The 14,266-nt window shown below is 51.4% G+C and overlaps 1 protein-coding gene across 1 annotated transcript; it reads left to right on the top strand.

Moving 5' to 3' along the window:
* Positions 1-6,386: 6,386 nt before the first annotated feature.
* LOC144936496 (uncharacterized) lies at positions 6,387-12,988 on the top strand. Its single transcript, XM_078863606.1, has 2 exons — positions 6,387-8,196; positions 12,011-12,988. The coding sequence occupies exons 1-2, from the start codon at positions 6,922-6,924 to the stop codon at positions 12,023-12,025; spliced, it is 1,290 nt and encodes a 429-aa protein (XP_078719732.1). The 5' UTR covers positions 6,387-6,921; the 3' UTR covers positions 12,026-12,988.
* The last annotated feature ends 1,278 nt before the right edge of the window (positions 12,989-14,266 follow it).

Raw genomic sequence — 14,266 nt, 5'->3', positions numbered from 1 at the left:
GATTTCACTTCTGCACTGGCAGGTTGCGTTGCTCAATGCAAACAAGACAAAGCGCCGTTCCGTTTCGAGCTGTGTGCTTACCATCGATATATTGCGAAAGGTTCCTGTCTAACAACTCACGCACAGGCAAATGATATCGGGCAGAAAAGAAACCTGTCCGCAATAAAATTGCGTGGAAGTACATCGGCCCTTGTCTTAGTTGGTTTCGTAACACTCTAAAGGTCGTTGAGATTGCACAGAACATTGTTTGGCAAAAGCCGAGTTAAACAAGTTTGCAGACCTGAGGTACTTTCCGTTATCAGCCGTGAACAATCTGTAAATGTCGCAGCAATTTTACAATTGCCTGCGCTGCATTCAAGGCCCGCTTTGTAGAACATAACTGGAGAAAATTTTATCCAGTTTTTTTATATATAGTGTGCAATGATATAATTACCCTATATGTGTGCATATATTTAGTTTAACAAAAGTAAAAACGTGAATGTTCTAGCACAGTGTGTTGATTGACTGATGCCTGTCTATGTAGTCTGCTATACCTATTATAATCACCCAGGAATATCCTTAACGCTCGTGACGTCACTCCACATCGACCAGCCCCCCTCATTAATATTCATGAGCAGGTGACGTCCTCCAAATGTACACCCCCCCCCACCCCTCATTCATAATCATGAGCAAGTGACGTCACTCCACATGGAACAGCCCCCCTCATTAATAATCATGAACAGCTGACATCCTCCACATGGACCCCCCGCCCTCATTAATAATAATTAGCGGATGACATCACTCCACATGGGGGGGGGGCGAGGCGCCTCCTCCCCCCTCGGCGTCAACTCACAACCCTCACTACAAAGGCAGAACCCTCACGTCACGTGATCTCCGTAACGCTATTGAGACATCGAAGTAAAAAGGACGTCATGATGAACAAGGGATTATAACCTTTAAATGACATAGGTCTGTGTCACCGCGCCCTGACAAATTGCACACGAATGGATGCAATGAATATCACGTCGAGGTCTGCTTTTCGCTTGCAAGTTTCAGATTTACTGCAATGCACCCCCGTCCTTGGACGGGCAAAAGGCTCGTGAAGTATAACGTGCACGTGCAAGCGCTTTGTGAATCCACGGCTGAATGGTCTCCCTATATTCACCGTGTCAGTCCTGGAGGTTGCTGGGCGATATTTCATCACGTTGGTCATTGCGGGTTGAACGGCCTTCGGCCAAGGGTCTGCTTATGCATAAATCACCACTGATGTTAACCGTGATTTAGGATCGCCAGGTTCACAAACCACAATGCTTCACTCCCATGCATAACTACACACTAAATGTTACACATCTACATTGATAAGATACGTATCTTGAAAAGGTATGCATCTCCAAACGCAGTGTATTCCTGCAGTGTGGTATTATACATGTTCTGATTGAATGCGTTGAAATACAGCCAGCGCGTTCCGAAAATACGAGGAAATCGCTAAACTTTGTGTCTGGATAGTTTCTGAAAAATAGCAGTGGCCCGTTAATATTGATTGAGTGGAACTGTTGAAGGAATCTACCAGCAAACCCATTCAACAATATAAACACAACGTAGCAGCCATTGGGCTTCCCACGCTTCTGGACAATGTCCCACGTTGATTCACTTCTCATTAATAGGACAGTGGATCTACACGCGTTGTTAATCACAATTGCAGCTGCCCACAGTTGACACCAGATGTGTTACATCGCCGTTAATAAAGGCAGAGCTATCACTGGACCTATGGATTTTCAGCGTTCAGTCAAACGCGGTGTTGGTGAAAGGCAAGTGTTCTAACTTCGTGGAGTTTCATCTTCTTGGTTCTTTCGGTAAAGTCACGTAGAAGGGAAGTAATAAAATAATCAAAAATAAAACATAATAAAATAATTCTCACGACGTTTCGGCCACAACGCAAGCAGCCGTCTTCAGGTGGAGAACAGGTCTGTCAAGTATTATTATTTCCCTTCTACGTGACTTTACCGAAAGAACCAAGATGAATCCCTGCAGTCACGAAAGCTTTAAATCGAAATTCGTGGAGTTTGTTTCTTGCAGTCGTGCCGTGTGTGCCTTCTCCGATGTGTTGTCCCCTCTCTTGCACGTGCCGACAGCTTCTTGGACAACGCACGTCCTGAAGTCGCCTCGTCACCCCAACGTGGACGAGGCTTGCAACTCGATCACAATCGACAATCGTCGCATGCAGAAGAGCAAGTGACTTTGCAGCGCTGCCTTTTTTTGCATTGGTTTCATGGCTTTATTTTGGTGATTTCGAAAAGTGTATTGGTTGAGCCATGTTTGTTTGTTGTAGTACAGAGTTAGACTGATGGCCTTAATCTAAGTTGTTTTATGGTTGTTGTTGTTGGTTGTTTGACTTGCATCCCACTGGGATTTTTGCACACAGCGTTGGTGTACGGTGATTTTTTCTGCAATATTTTGCTGTCTTTTCTTGGATTTTCTGTTTGCACTCAGTCACATATTCACTTTAAGATGTTTTTTTGTTCATGTTTTAGTTTTTTGTTTGTTGCGGTTGCACCCGATTCAAGAGCCGAATGGCTCACAGGGCTATACCTAATAAATGAACTTGAACTTTTTTTTGCAACAACGAACTTTGCCGGAATCTCACGAGTAACATCGGCTGCCTTCACACCAAGACGTCGGAAACGAGCAGCGGCGGCAGGCCACGACATCATGGAGGGAGAATATGAGCCCATTCAGTTAGTTCCTGAAGAAGCTCCCAGCATGTGGAGCCAAAACGTCGGACACCGTGCCTGAACGACACGCGGTGCAAACCCGTGAACGCATCCGAGAGCAAAAAAATACCGGAGGGCGACACAAATGCAGGGCCACAGAGATGACAAACGAAAGTCAGGAATTTCTAAAACACAATCCGGCTACAGTGATCAACTTTGAACAACCTAAATACCTTGTTTCATCGGTATGACTCTTAACAATTTTCGGCGTTTCATGAACGCTTAACTCTGCACCTTTAAAAGCAGAGCAATGTGGCTCACAGGTATAGTCCAGCACTTTGGACGTAAGAGTTGGGGGAATCATGCAAGGCAATACAAATACTTGAGTTTATGCACCCACCTCTCTAAAACGTTGAGTGGTATTTCTTAATTGCCGTGGTTTTTATTCGCACCTCCGATGAGCACGGCTGGCTACGTACGGTGCGAAAGAAGTTCAACCTACACACATACGAGGTATGTTGCCATGGTGTAATGGTTAGCACACGGGACTTGCAATCCAGAGGTCACTGGTTCACCCTCTCAGAGATGGGGAGAGTTGTCTCAATACTCTTTGGAAGGGGCAGTGAATTAAGAAAATGCCGCAGATCATTATTTTTACTTCTTAATAATAACTATTGGTCTCAAATGTATGTTTTATTCGATCTGTCGATCAGCCTCTATTCCCCAAACCGAGGGATTTCGTAACGTGCATTGGACATTAACATGGTGGCATTAAAACACACAAACTACGAGAGAAAGTGATGTGAAAGATGCACTTACACATTCGTTCACTGAAGCACAAAAACCGTATAAAGTGCCTCGTTTCAAATATCATGAATTGCACATTCATTCCACTATGATATATAAGACCTAGCCATGTTTTAGACAGTGGTGCATACTTTAAAAATAATGAAAAACTCCAAGGCAGCTTTTAAGACGTCTTCATGTTACACGTTCTCTTGCCTGTTCTGAAGTTTCTGCCGCTCAGACTTTGACATGACCACGTATCCTCACGTCCGTCGACATACAAGTGAAATGTTTGTGGTTCATTTCAATCCCCACAAGAAAGGAAAAAAAACCGCAGCTGTCATGTCAATGAAATACTCTTTTGGTTATTTTTTACATGAAAGTTGTCATATCAAATGCAAAAAGTAACACCGTATGACGTCCCTGGCCAGTATCAAAATATTAAAATAGTGTTTCACCCTCTCTGGCAATCAAACAACTGTTAAGATGTTAAAACACTAAACAACAACCTTTTGCAAGTTATGTCTGCATTAACCACATATACTTGTGGTGAACATGCAAACAAAAAAACATGCTCTGGTGGTATATGATGCATTATCTTTAAACTGAATGGTCCACACCAGAGACAGCTTTCTTGAGAGCCTCGTCTCAAGCGGTGTTAGACCAGAAGACGCCAAAAGGCGAACAGCACAAAGACAATGCCACAATCAGGACATTGCGAGCTCGTGGTAGGCTCTCCAACACACACCCGGTGTGCTGTACTAGTGACGAACTGGCCACGTTCTGTTTACGTGACAACCTTTACTAGTTGGCTGTATCGGATGGTGGCCGGTTTTAACGACACATTTATATATTTACGCGATCTAACCCACAAAACCTCGACTATTTAGAGGCAGTGTTTATCCGCCTCATTATAATCGTGTACAAAGTTTGACCAAAATAAAATAAAAATCAGATCTAGGAAGCAAAAGCAAGGGTGGGCCTCCTAAGCCCTTGGATGTAGGACTGCCTGGGAAAAGCAGCAAGCGCCATAGCTTTGAGCTGCCAGATGGCTATAAGGCAGATGTGTGGATTCTTAAATATATCTGTGTGAAGCGTTCGAGTGTTTACACCCCTTGTATGGAACGCAGTTTTTTTCTTTCAGAGTGATCTTGTTGCCCCACGACCACAACACTGGAACTGGTTCGAACATCCAAAATGTAGGATGTACCTCAAAACAAGTATTGAGAATGAGTGCGGATTGCTTCGATAAATAAAGGCCGTTAATGAAAATTAATATAAATCATCTCTGTTGCTAGCCTGGCACCAGTGGTGGAAATTCCACGTTCCCATGGCAAGAGCCACGCTGTATGTATAGAATGAACACTGGTGATGTCCCACAAAGCAATACTAACTTTTTTTTATTCTATAGGGATGATGGGCTGAGCCCAAACTCTGTCGATTAGTTTTACTTGCAGCGATCCAAATTGTGAGTAGACTGTGTCACCTGGCGATTATGTAACATGAGTAGAATTTAAATTCAGGACTGTATTCACATAGGCAACCTTCCCAAGTGTCTGTAATTTAAAAGATCGTGTGATTAAATTAAAATATTTGAAGTCTCTGGAATTCCCAAAAAATAAAAAATGACAGTATTCAAATCGTCGAAAGCAAATGATTATCAGAACATGTAAAGTTGAAACGTACCTCAAAAGAAACAAGCCTACCCGGTACTTAACGTGCTAAAACAAAAGACGTATACTGAGTGACAGGATTCAGCTGACGCCGTGTTCAGCAAAGGTATCTTTATTAGTTGACCCACAGGTAACGCCCCCGGTCATACGGCAGGTAACACGCCACGCTTCAGCAACTCCGCCGCAGTTAGAACTCCCCTCCCTCGCTCTCTCCACTTTGTCACCCAGGGTTCCAGCCTTCCTTCCCAGCCAATGATTGCCAGGGAGCTTTATCCCCGAAGGCGACTCCCTCTGTCCGCGGATGTCTTAAATCTTAAACTAATATCTGCCCAGGGATTTGACCCCCCCCCCCCCCGCTTATCATGAACTGGCCAGGTGTCCGAGTGTCGCATTCCTTGCCAGTCACTCATTGTCCCAGGGCTCTTGTGCCAGGTTATAAGTAACTGATTCTCCCACATCTACCCCATTGCATTGCGTTTGCTTGTCTGGAATGCATAGATGATGTGTTCTTGAATCTGCTCACTGATTTGCCCGCGGGATTTTAAAAATGCGGATGGAACAATTATTATTTGTATAGATTATTCATTGCAATCTTTCATAATGTCCGATTTCATCTTAAACTGTTTCGCAGTTAGCGATCCAAGTGTCCGCAAATATTTCATGTCAGATTTGATCGCATCACAGGCAATGAAACACGCGGCAGCGGCCCAACCTATGGTGCATTGATGCGTTTGGTCAATACAATGAATGGGTGATTGGCACGCCAAAGGAAATTGATTAAAACCCACATGTCGTCAACGTCATTCACCATGATCTACCCACTGTTCGATAAAGGCCTCCCCAAGTCGCGACCACTCCTCATAGCCATTCACTGAAACAATCCATCTCGATCCTACACACGAGCTGCAGTGGATGTGCTCTGAGGGCATGTTTCCCTCCTTTGGCTCCTATTCCGTAGTTAGTCTCGACCACCGGCCGTCATCTCTTCTAGCCACGTGTCCTGCCCCAGCCCACTTTTGTTTTTATTAATGGTTAAGAAGATGTCTCTAACTTGTCGTGGTTCTCTGTCTCGGCTCCGGCTGGAGCACGCGTACCACACACATGTCGGTGATGTGCAGCGCGTCTTCTTCGAACGCTGGGGAGCCGGAAAAGCCCCTCTCTGTACCAGTGTAGGGGTGTTAGAGAGAGAGCCCGTTATGCATGGCAGCCTATGGTAAACAAACACAGTAGGCGGGGCTACATGTGTGCACAAGCAGGTGCCCTCTGCGACGTCCGCGCCAGACACCCTGGGGGGTCGATTCGGTCGTTATGATCCCCCGGGGCCCCACCCCTCAGGGAGGGGTTGGGTATAAAAGGGGATTGTATCGAAGGGCTCGGGAGTGATGTTTAGCTAAAGAAGAGGAGGCGGAAGACGTCTGAGATAGAGCCCTGGACTCCCCCTGGTACGCCGTCCTTATCAGGACCGCGCAGGCTCGAGCCAGTGGCGTGGTACCAGAGCCAGAGCCAGTGCTGGTCTGGACTCTGGGTACCGGGCCCGACTGACCAGTGTCGGGCCAAGATAGCCTCCCCTAGCCCATTAGTGGAGGACTCAGAGGCAGGCTAGGGTTAGCTAGAGAGGTGTGTCCTCAGATAGACGGGTGAGGGGGCCGATACCCCCTCAAATGTGTATGTCACAACGTTGGTGTTAAATAAACAAGTGTGCCTCCAACTCCGGTGTGAACGAGTCGTGAGCGTTACTACATCTGGCGTCAGAAGTGAAACAAAGTACGAACATGGATACACGCCGGACGACTCGAGTCGGAGTACCAGGGGCGGAGGACACCGCTGCAGTCGGAGGGCCCGAGATGGCTGAAGATGCCATCGAGCAGCCGGGGCTGGGTGCATCCACGCCACAGCAGCTGGAGGAAGGGGAGCCGTCGACGGAGGGGCTGAGGCAGGCGCACGCGAAGCTGGCCGAGCTGCTGTACGCCGCAGCCGCCATGCTCGACAACATCACGCGGCTGGGGGCTGCGGGACCGCCACGAGGCGACAGCAGCCAACGACCACAGCGCCTTCCCGCCATTTCAACGGAGCAACATTTTGAAACTCCCGCCATCGCCGCAGCTGCTGTTGAGGGCGTGGCCGCTCTAAGCATCGCGTCCAACGGCGGGAGTACAGTGCCTGCCGCGTCACCACGGGTGCGACCGGCGATGCCATCGCTGGTTCGTGCCGACGCTGAGTTGAGTGAGGCGGACGAGGGAGTGCGTTCTTCCTCTGCAGCCGCTGCCTTACATCAGCGGCTACCTCCACTCAAGGAATTTGTGGGCGAGGATGGCGACTGGGGCGGCTTCCAGCGGCGCTTCCTCGCTCACCAGGAGATGGCACAGTGGACAGACGCCGAGGCTCTCCGCGCGCTGCCAGCACTTCTCGACAGCGACGCCCTCGCCACTCTAACATCGGCTTCAAAGGAGAGGCGCTCCACGCTGCGGAAGGCGATGCAGGTGCTGTCGGCGGTATATGGTCCACCATCGGACTGTCGCCAACTCTTTTACGATCGCCAGCGGGGGACGAAGGAGTCGCCCCTGGCGTACCGCACAAGCCTCCTGGCACTGGCGAAGGAGGCCTTTCCACGAATGGATGACGAGGGTGTCGACGCCATGGTGACAGAGAAGATACTTTTGCTGGCGGACGACTTAGACATCGTCATTGTCGCACAGGACGATGCAGAGATGTGCTCCCTCCAAGCGGCCCGCCTCCTCCACGCAAACCTGTCCTCTCAACGACGGAAGGCCAGCAAGGCGGCGAGCGGGCGCGCCGTCGCTGCGGCCACCCTCCCGGCGGAAGAGGTTTGCGCCATCAACCATCAACGGCAGCACGGAGCGGGAGCGCGGGAGGACCGGGCCGGTTCAAGCCGTCTACAACGTCCATCGTCGCCACCAGCGCTTCCACGCTGTTATAACTGCGGCATCCGGGGCCACGTCGCCTCGGGGTGCCGCTCTCCTCGGCAGCGCGGAACGACACCTCAACGGGACGCCGGCCCTCGTCACAAGCTCCACCATCATAATCCGGCGAGTCGCGGCACCCCTCATGTTTGGCCCACGCACACGCCCGTCACACACTCGAACACCGCAGCGAAGGGGGGGCAAATATCGCGTACCATGGCACCAACACGCACCGCTCTGGGTACTCACATTGAACCCAGCCAGTGGTCCGTGTTGGCCCATCGGGTTGTAGCCGCGTCATCGGGGTCGTCGGCCGTTGTGGGTCACATCGATGGGGTCGAGGTGCGCATCCTGGTCGATACAGGAGCATCGGCGACCATTATTTCGGAGTTGATTTATAACATTCTCCCTGCCCAGAGCCGTCCTTTGATGCCTGTTAATGTGCCATTCTTTGCTGCTAACGGGGGTTCACTTGGCATCATCGGACAAATTCGAGCCCAAATTTGTGTCGGGGATATTAAATTATCTGGGCCGATTTTTGTTTCCTCCTCGCTGGCGGTTCCGTGCCTGCTGGGGACGGATTTCCTGGCCAAAATGCCGATTAGGATATTAATCGACCAGGGATGCATTGAGCTCCCATCGGGCCGACGCATGGCGTTTTTGCCATCCCCCGCTACGAGCCGGACGGCGTTCGCGACGGTGCCGGCGTTCGTAGATAGAACGGTGCGCGTTCCTCCGGGGGCGCAAATGTTAATTCCTTTGAGACTTCGGCGGCCCTTCGCTAAGGGCATTGGGGCTCAAGGGGTTTTGCTGGGACCGTCTAGGGCCGCGGTCAGTGGACCTAATTTACTCCCGGCCCAGACCATAGTGAGAGGGGATGGAGAACCCTTCATCGCGGTCCTCAATGTGGGCTCGCAGACGGTGGTGGTCCCACAGGGGACCGTGCTTGCTCACGCAACGCCGGTGCCCTGTGAGGAACCCGTCGCGAGTCATGTCGGCGCTGCCCCTGCACCGCGACCACATTCAGACAGCGATGAAGGGTGGCTCGAGGCGCTTTGCGCGGGATCGACGGACCTGTCAAATTTAGAGCGCCAACGTCTTAAGACACTACTGAGGGAATTTTCCGACGTTTTCAGTCGGGATAAATACGATTTGGGCTGCACTCATCTGCTGCGTCACCATATTGATACGGGTGACAGCGCGCCAATACGCCAAAATCCTTTTCGGTTGAGTCCCGCCGAAAAGGACCATGTCAAATCGGCTGTTGATGACATGCTAGCCGCCGACATAATTTCTCCCTCCAACAGCCCTTGGGGAGCGCCGATCGTCCTGGTTAAGAAGCAGGACGGTTCGTTGCGGTTTTGCGTTGACTTTCGGCGCCTTAATAAAATTACGGTTGCCGACGCATACCCGCTCCCACGGATGGACGAATCGCTTGACGCCTTGGCGGGAGCGCGATTCTTCTCCACATTGGACTTACTTTCGGGATTCTGGCAGCTTCCTCTGGACGATGATTCAAAGCCTAAAACTGCTTTCCGTACTCCGCACGGCCTGTTTCAATTCAACCGGTTGCCGATGGGCTTACACTCAGCGCCGGCAACTTTCCAGCGGTTGATGGAATTGGTTTTGGCTGGATTGCAATGGGAGTCGTGCCTGATTTATTTGGATGACGTCATTGTCTTTGGCAAAACTTTTGAGGAACATCTCCAGAGGTTGCGGGCGGTTTTCCTAAAGATGCGGGCTGCTAATTTGAAATTTAAGCCCCAAAAATGCCATTTGTTACGCGAGTCGGTGCGTTATTTGGGGCACATCGTGGGGCGCTCAGGTATTTCTACCGATCCCGCCAAAACGCAGTGTGTAAGCTCCTGGCCGACTCCCACCTCAGTGGGAGAGGTTAGGAGTTTTATTGGGTTTGCGTCGTATTATAGACGCTTCGTCGCTAATTTTGCGACTATCGCCAAACCCCTACATGCTTTAACATCTAAAGGGGTTCGGTTTTGCTGGGGTCAGGAGGAGGAGGCTGCTTTTTGCTCCCTTCGGGATGCTTTGGTAAACGCTCCTCCCCTGATTTACCCTGATTTTTCAAAACCGTTCTTGCTCGACACCGATGCGAGCAACACGGGTATTGGGGGCGTGCTCTCCCAGGTGGTTGACGGCGTGGAACATGTGGTTGCGTACGGCAGTCGGGTGTTGTCTCCAGCGGAGCAACGGTATTGTGTCACCCGTAGGGAACTGTTGGCAATTGTCCATTTCGTCCAACAGTATCGCCCATATCTGTACGGTCGGCATTTCACCGTCCGCACAGATCATGCGGCACTGCAGTACGCCCTGAGGGTTCAACAGCCATCGGGACAATTGTCCCGATGGTTGGAGGTCCTCCAGGATTACGATTTCCAAACCACATACCGTAAGGGCGTTCGCCACACCAACGCGGACGCTCTGTCACGCTTGCCAACCACCTCCGAGTGTGCATGCCTCCTGGGGTCTGGACGTTGCAGGCCTCCAGGGGACACATCGGTACCTGTCTTGGCGGCCGCCAACGACGACGATGCAATGGTTCCTAATTCGATCGAACAGCAGGGCAAAGATTCCCTGTTGGGGTTGCCCGTCATTGAATGGGGGCGCCTCCAGATGGAGGATGTCTCCCTCCTCGGGTGGCGACGTCGCGTTGGCGGTGCGGCGGGGGGAAAAAGTGGTGGTTCCGACGCATGGGAAATGTGCCAAGGTCTGCTAATGCATTGGGACGGGAAGTCACGTCGACATCGGCTGGTTGTCCCTACTGGGTTGCGGGGTAGGGTGGTATGGGCCGCTCATGAGCGCCTCCTACACCTGGGGACCCAAAAGACTCTCGCCTTGCTGCAACTTGATTTTTACTGGCCTGGCATGACGAGGGATGTGGGGGATTTGTTGGGATCGTGCCCTCAATGTGCACAACGCAAACCGCCGGCACGGGAGTCTAACCCGCCCTTGCAATCGATCAAAGTGTCCAGGATAAACGAGCTGGTCGCTCTGGACATTTTGGGACCATTCCCCGCCACCCCCAGAGGGAATAGATATTTGTTGACGGGTGTCGAGTATTTTACACGTTGGCCTATGGCCTGGCCTTTGGCCAACCAGTCGGCAGCAGCCATCGTGGAGGCCTTTGTTCAGGGTTATGTCCTGGACAAAGGTGCTCCGGAGAGGCTGCTGACCGACCAGGGCAGAAATTTTTCCGGTAAACTACTCAGACAAGTCTGCGATCTCCTGGGCACAAAGAAAATTCGGACCTCCCCATATCACCCACAAACTGACGGGATGGTCGAACGTTTGCATCGCACCATCTCGTCCATGTTATCACAACAAGTTTCGGACTCGCAAACGGATTGGGACCTACAAATTCAGGGGGTCTTGGCGGCGTACCGGATGGCACCCCATGCGGCTACGGGGTTTTCTCCCTTTTACCTTATGTACGGCCGAGAACCAGACCCGCCTGTTCGTGCCCAGTTGCGGATCCCCGTGCCGCAGGGAAAAACTAATCTGGCTGACCACGTTAAATTTAATCTGGACAAATTGACCGAGGCACGGGATGCTGCAATGCAAAACTCTGACCTCCGTCAGAAGGCAAATGAGCGCCTCAGATTGAGTCGAGCGCACATGCTGCAGTGGAAGCCGGGGGACAAGGCATGGTTGCACTGCCCCCAGGTGCCACTGGCAACCTCCTCTAAACTTGTGCGGCCGTGGCGGGGCCCTGTGGAAGTGGTGGAGGTGTTACGTCCGCAGTGCGTGCGCATCAAGTGGGGGAAGCGGCGATGGTTCGTGCACCCCTCCAGATTAAAACCCTTCGCTGCGGTTCACAACCCCACTTCACACGCGCGTGGCCAAACATGTGGGGGGTCGGCCGACTTGCTGGGTCCGTCTCCGTCGCTCTCACCAAATGCCTTGCCGGCTGTGCCACCTTCAGGAGCATCAGGAGTGACGGGCTCACGCCCGATCACCCCTCCTGCGGATGCCGAGGGTCACGCGGAGTCAGAGGAATGCTCACCTCAAGACGGACAGTCGCCACCTGATTGTCCGCCACGCGGGGTTACCCCGTGTGAGGGGCCCGCTGCAAGGACGCGCGCTAAAATGCGCAAACTGTTGTGAGGCCGGAAAATGTGTACATAGCTGTTGTGTTTATTGGGTGTTGTGTGGATGGTGTGTTTCCCGCTCCTCGGATGTACATATGCTGGGTTCACCGTTTGTTGTGTGTGCGGGGTGGGTTCCCTGCTGGTTGTATATAAGCTGTTTTTTTTACGGAATTCGTATTTATTCGGGGGGGTGCGTCGGGTTGTTTCTCATCTTGTAGTTGCGTTCTTGTTCTGGTTCCTGTTATTGTTCAAAAAATAGTGAGGCACACGCGCGGTCAGGGGGTGAAGGCACCTTTATTGTCAAATTTTTGTATGTTGGCAGCCGGGACGGCTGCATGCTATGCGGGGGGGAGTGATGTAGGGGTGTTAGAGAGAGAGCCCGTTATGCATGGCAGCCTATGGTAAACAAACACAGTAGGCGGGGCTACATGTGTGCACAAGCAGGTGCCCTCTGCGACGTCCGCGCCAGACACCCTGGGGGGTCGATTCGGTCGTTATGATCCCCCGGGGCCCCACCCCTCAGGGAGGGGTTGGGTATAAAAGGGGATTGTATCGAAGGGCTCGGGAGTGATGTTTAGCTAAAGAAGAGGAGGCGGAAGACGTCTGAGATAGAGCCCTGGACTCCCCCTGGTACGCCGTCCTTATCAGGACCGCGCAGGCTCGAGCCAGTGGCGTGGTACCAGAGCCAGAGCCAGTGCTGGTCTGGACTCTGGGTACCGGGCCCGACTGACCAGTGTCGGGCCAAGATAGCCTCCCCTAGCCCATTAGTGGAGGACTCAGAGGCAGGCTAGGGTTAGCTAGAGAGGTGTGTCCTCAGATAGACGGGTGAGGGGGCCGATACCCCCTCAAATGTGTATGTCACAACGTTGGTGTTAAATAAACAAGTGTGCCTCCAACTCCGGTGTGAACGAGTCGTGAGCGTTACTACACCAGCGTGGACGGCACCCTCGTGTTCACCTTCTGAAGCGCTCGCTCGTCACCGTGGCGTGCGCGATGACCACCACCACCACGTGACTTTTCTCTCGTGTTGTGCGCACTGCATTTAGCGCCACAGCGCGTGGATTTGTAGCGTTTATTTGTTTGCTGGTGACTTTGTGTGTTTCATATCGGAATCGCCTCCAGTGCTGTTGCTGCTGGCGGCAATAAAAGCTGTTTAAAAGTCTGTCTCAAGAACAAAGACGGTCACTGCATACCGTGCGCTTTCAGATGCGCGCGCTTCTGTGGCCGTCTGGAACCCTCGTCCTTCCGATCTTAGGAAGCCACTGAAGCTGTACACTTTTAAATCGAGATTGATTTTTTTTTAACTGCTTTTTGTGTTCAGTTTGTTGTCCCCCCCCCCCCGCACCTCCGATTAGCGCGGTTCGCTACCTACGATGCGAAAGAAATTCAATATACATACACCTTGCATGCTTCTCTCATCTCACTACATAAACGCGGACACCTAGTGCCACTGCGGCTATTGACAACAGCCCATGGACCGTGCACTGCCCGACAAAAGAACGTGAAGGTGGTGGTATCAGCAATTCACCAGCTCACAGACAAAGCATCACTCAGCACTGAATCTCTCAAAAGTCACTCATTTAGTCATGCAAACGAAGATAATATATGGCTTGCGCATTGCAGTATCGGCTTTTCCCTTTGTGCGAACGTGTGTTAACGATAGCAGTGTTGCCTGAAGGAAGCCAGCCAAAGTGATGTTTGAGATACAAGACGTTTAAAGTTCAGTGGCCTGTAAAAATATATATATACACTTACGTGCATGCAGGGGCGGTTTCTTCATTAGGGCGATTGGGCGACGCACCACCAATGTCATTCAACCAGAGTCACGCTAGCCGTCACTGTGCCTCTGGATATAGTCCAATCAGCGTCATGCTACGTTCTGTGGAGTACCGCCTCTTTTTGGGCGATTTCCCTCCAGCTGAGAATCGCCCCGAGTGGTCCCATAGACTTATATTCAAAGATGTTTTTTTTTCAAACGGGGGCGCTGCAATGCATTCTCTATGGCTTCCGGGAGGGCTCGCCCTAACGTGCTTACGTCATCATACGTAAGCACGTTTCATCCAACAATATAATTTGTCGCCACCTAGTGG

Source organism: Lampetra fluviatilis, chromosome 16 (assembly GCF_964198595.1).
Source record: "Lampetra fluviatilis chromosome 16, kcLamFluv1.1, whole genome shotgun sequence".
In the NCBI taxonomy this organism is placed as follows: domain Eukaryota; kingdom Metazoa; phylum Chordata; class Hyperoartia; order Petromyzontiformes; family Petromyzontidae; genus Lampetra; species Lampetra fluviatilis.
This window is presented reverse-complemented; position numbering and strand designations above follow the sequence as displayed.

Bases quoted from the DNA above. Each gene is read 5' to 3' on its own strand.
- LOC144936496 (XM_078863606.1), top strand. From the start codon at position 6,922: ATGGATACACGCCGGACGACTCGAGTCGGAGTACCAGGGGCGGAGGAC.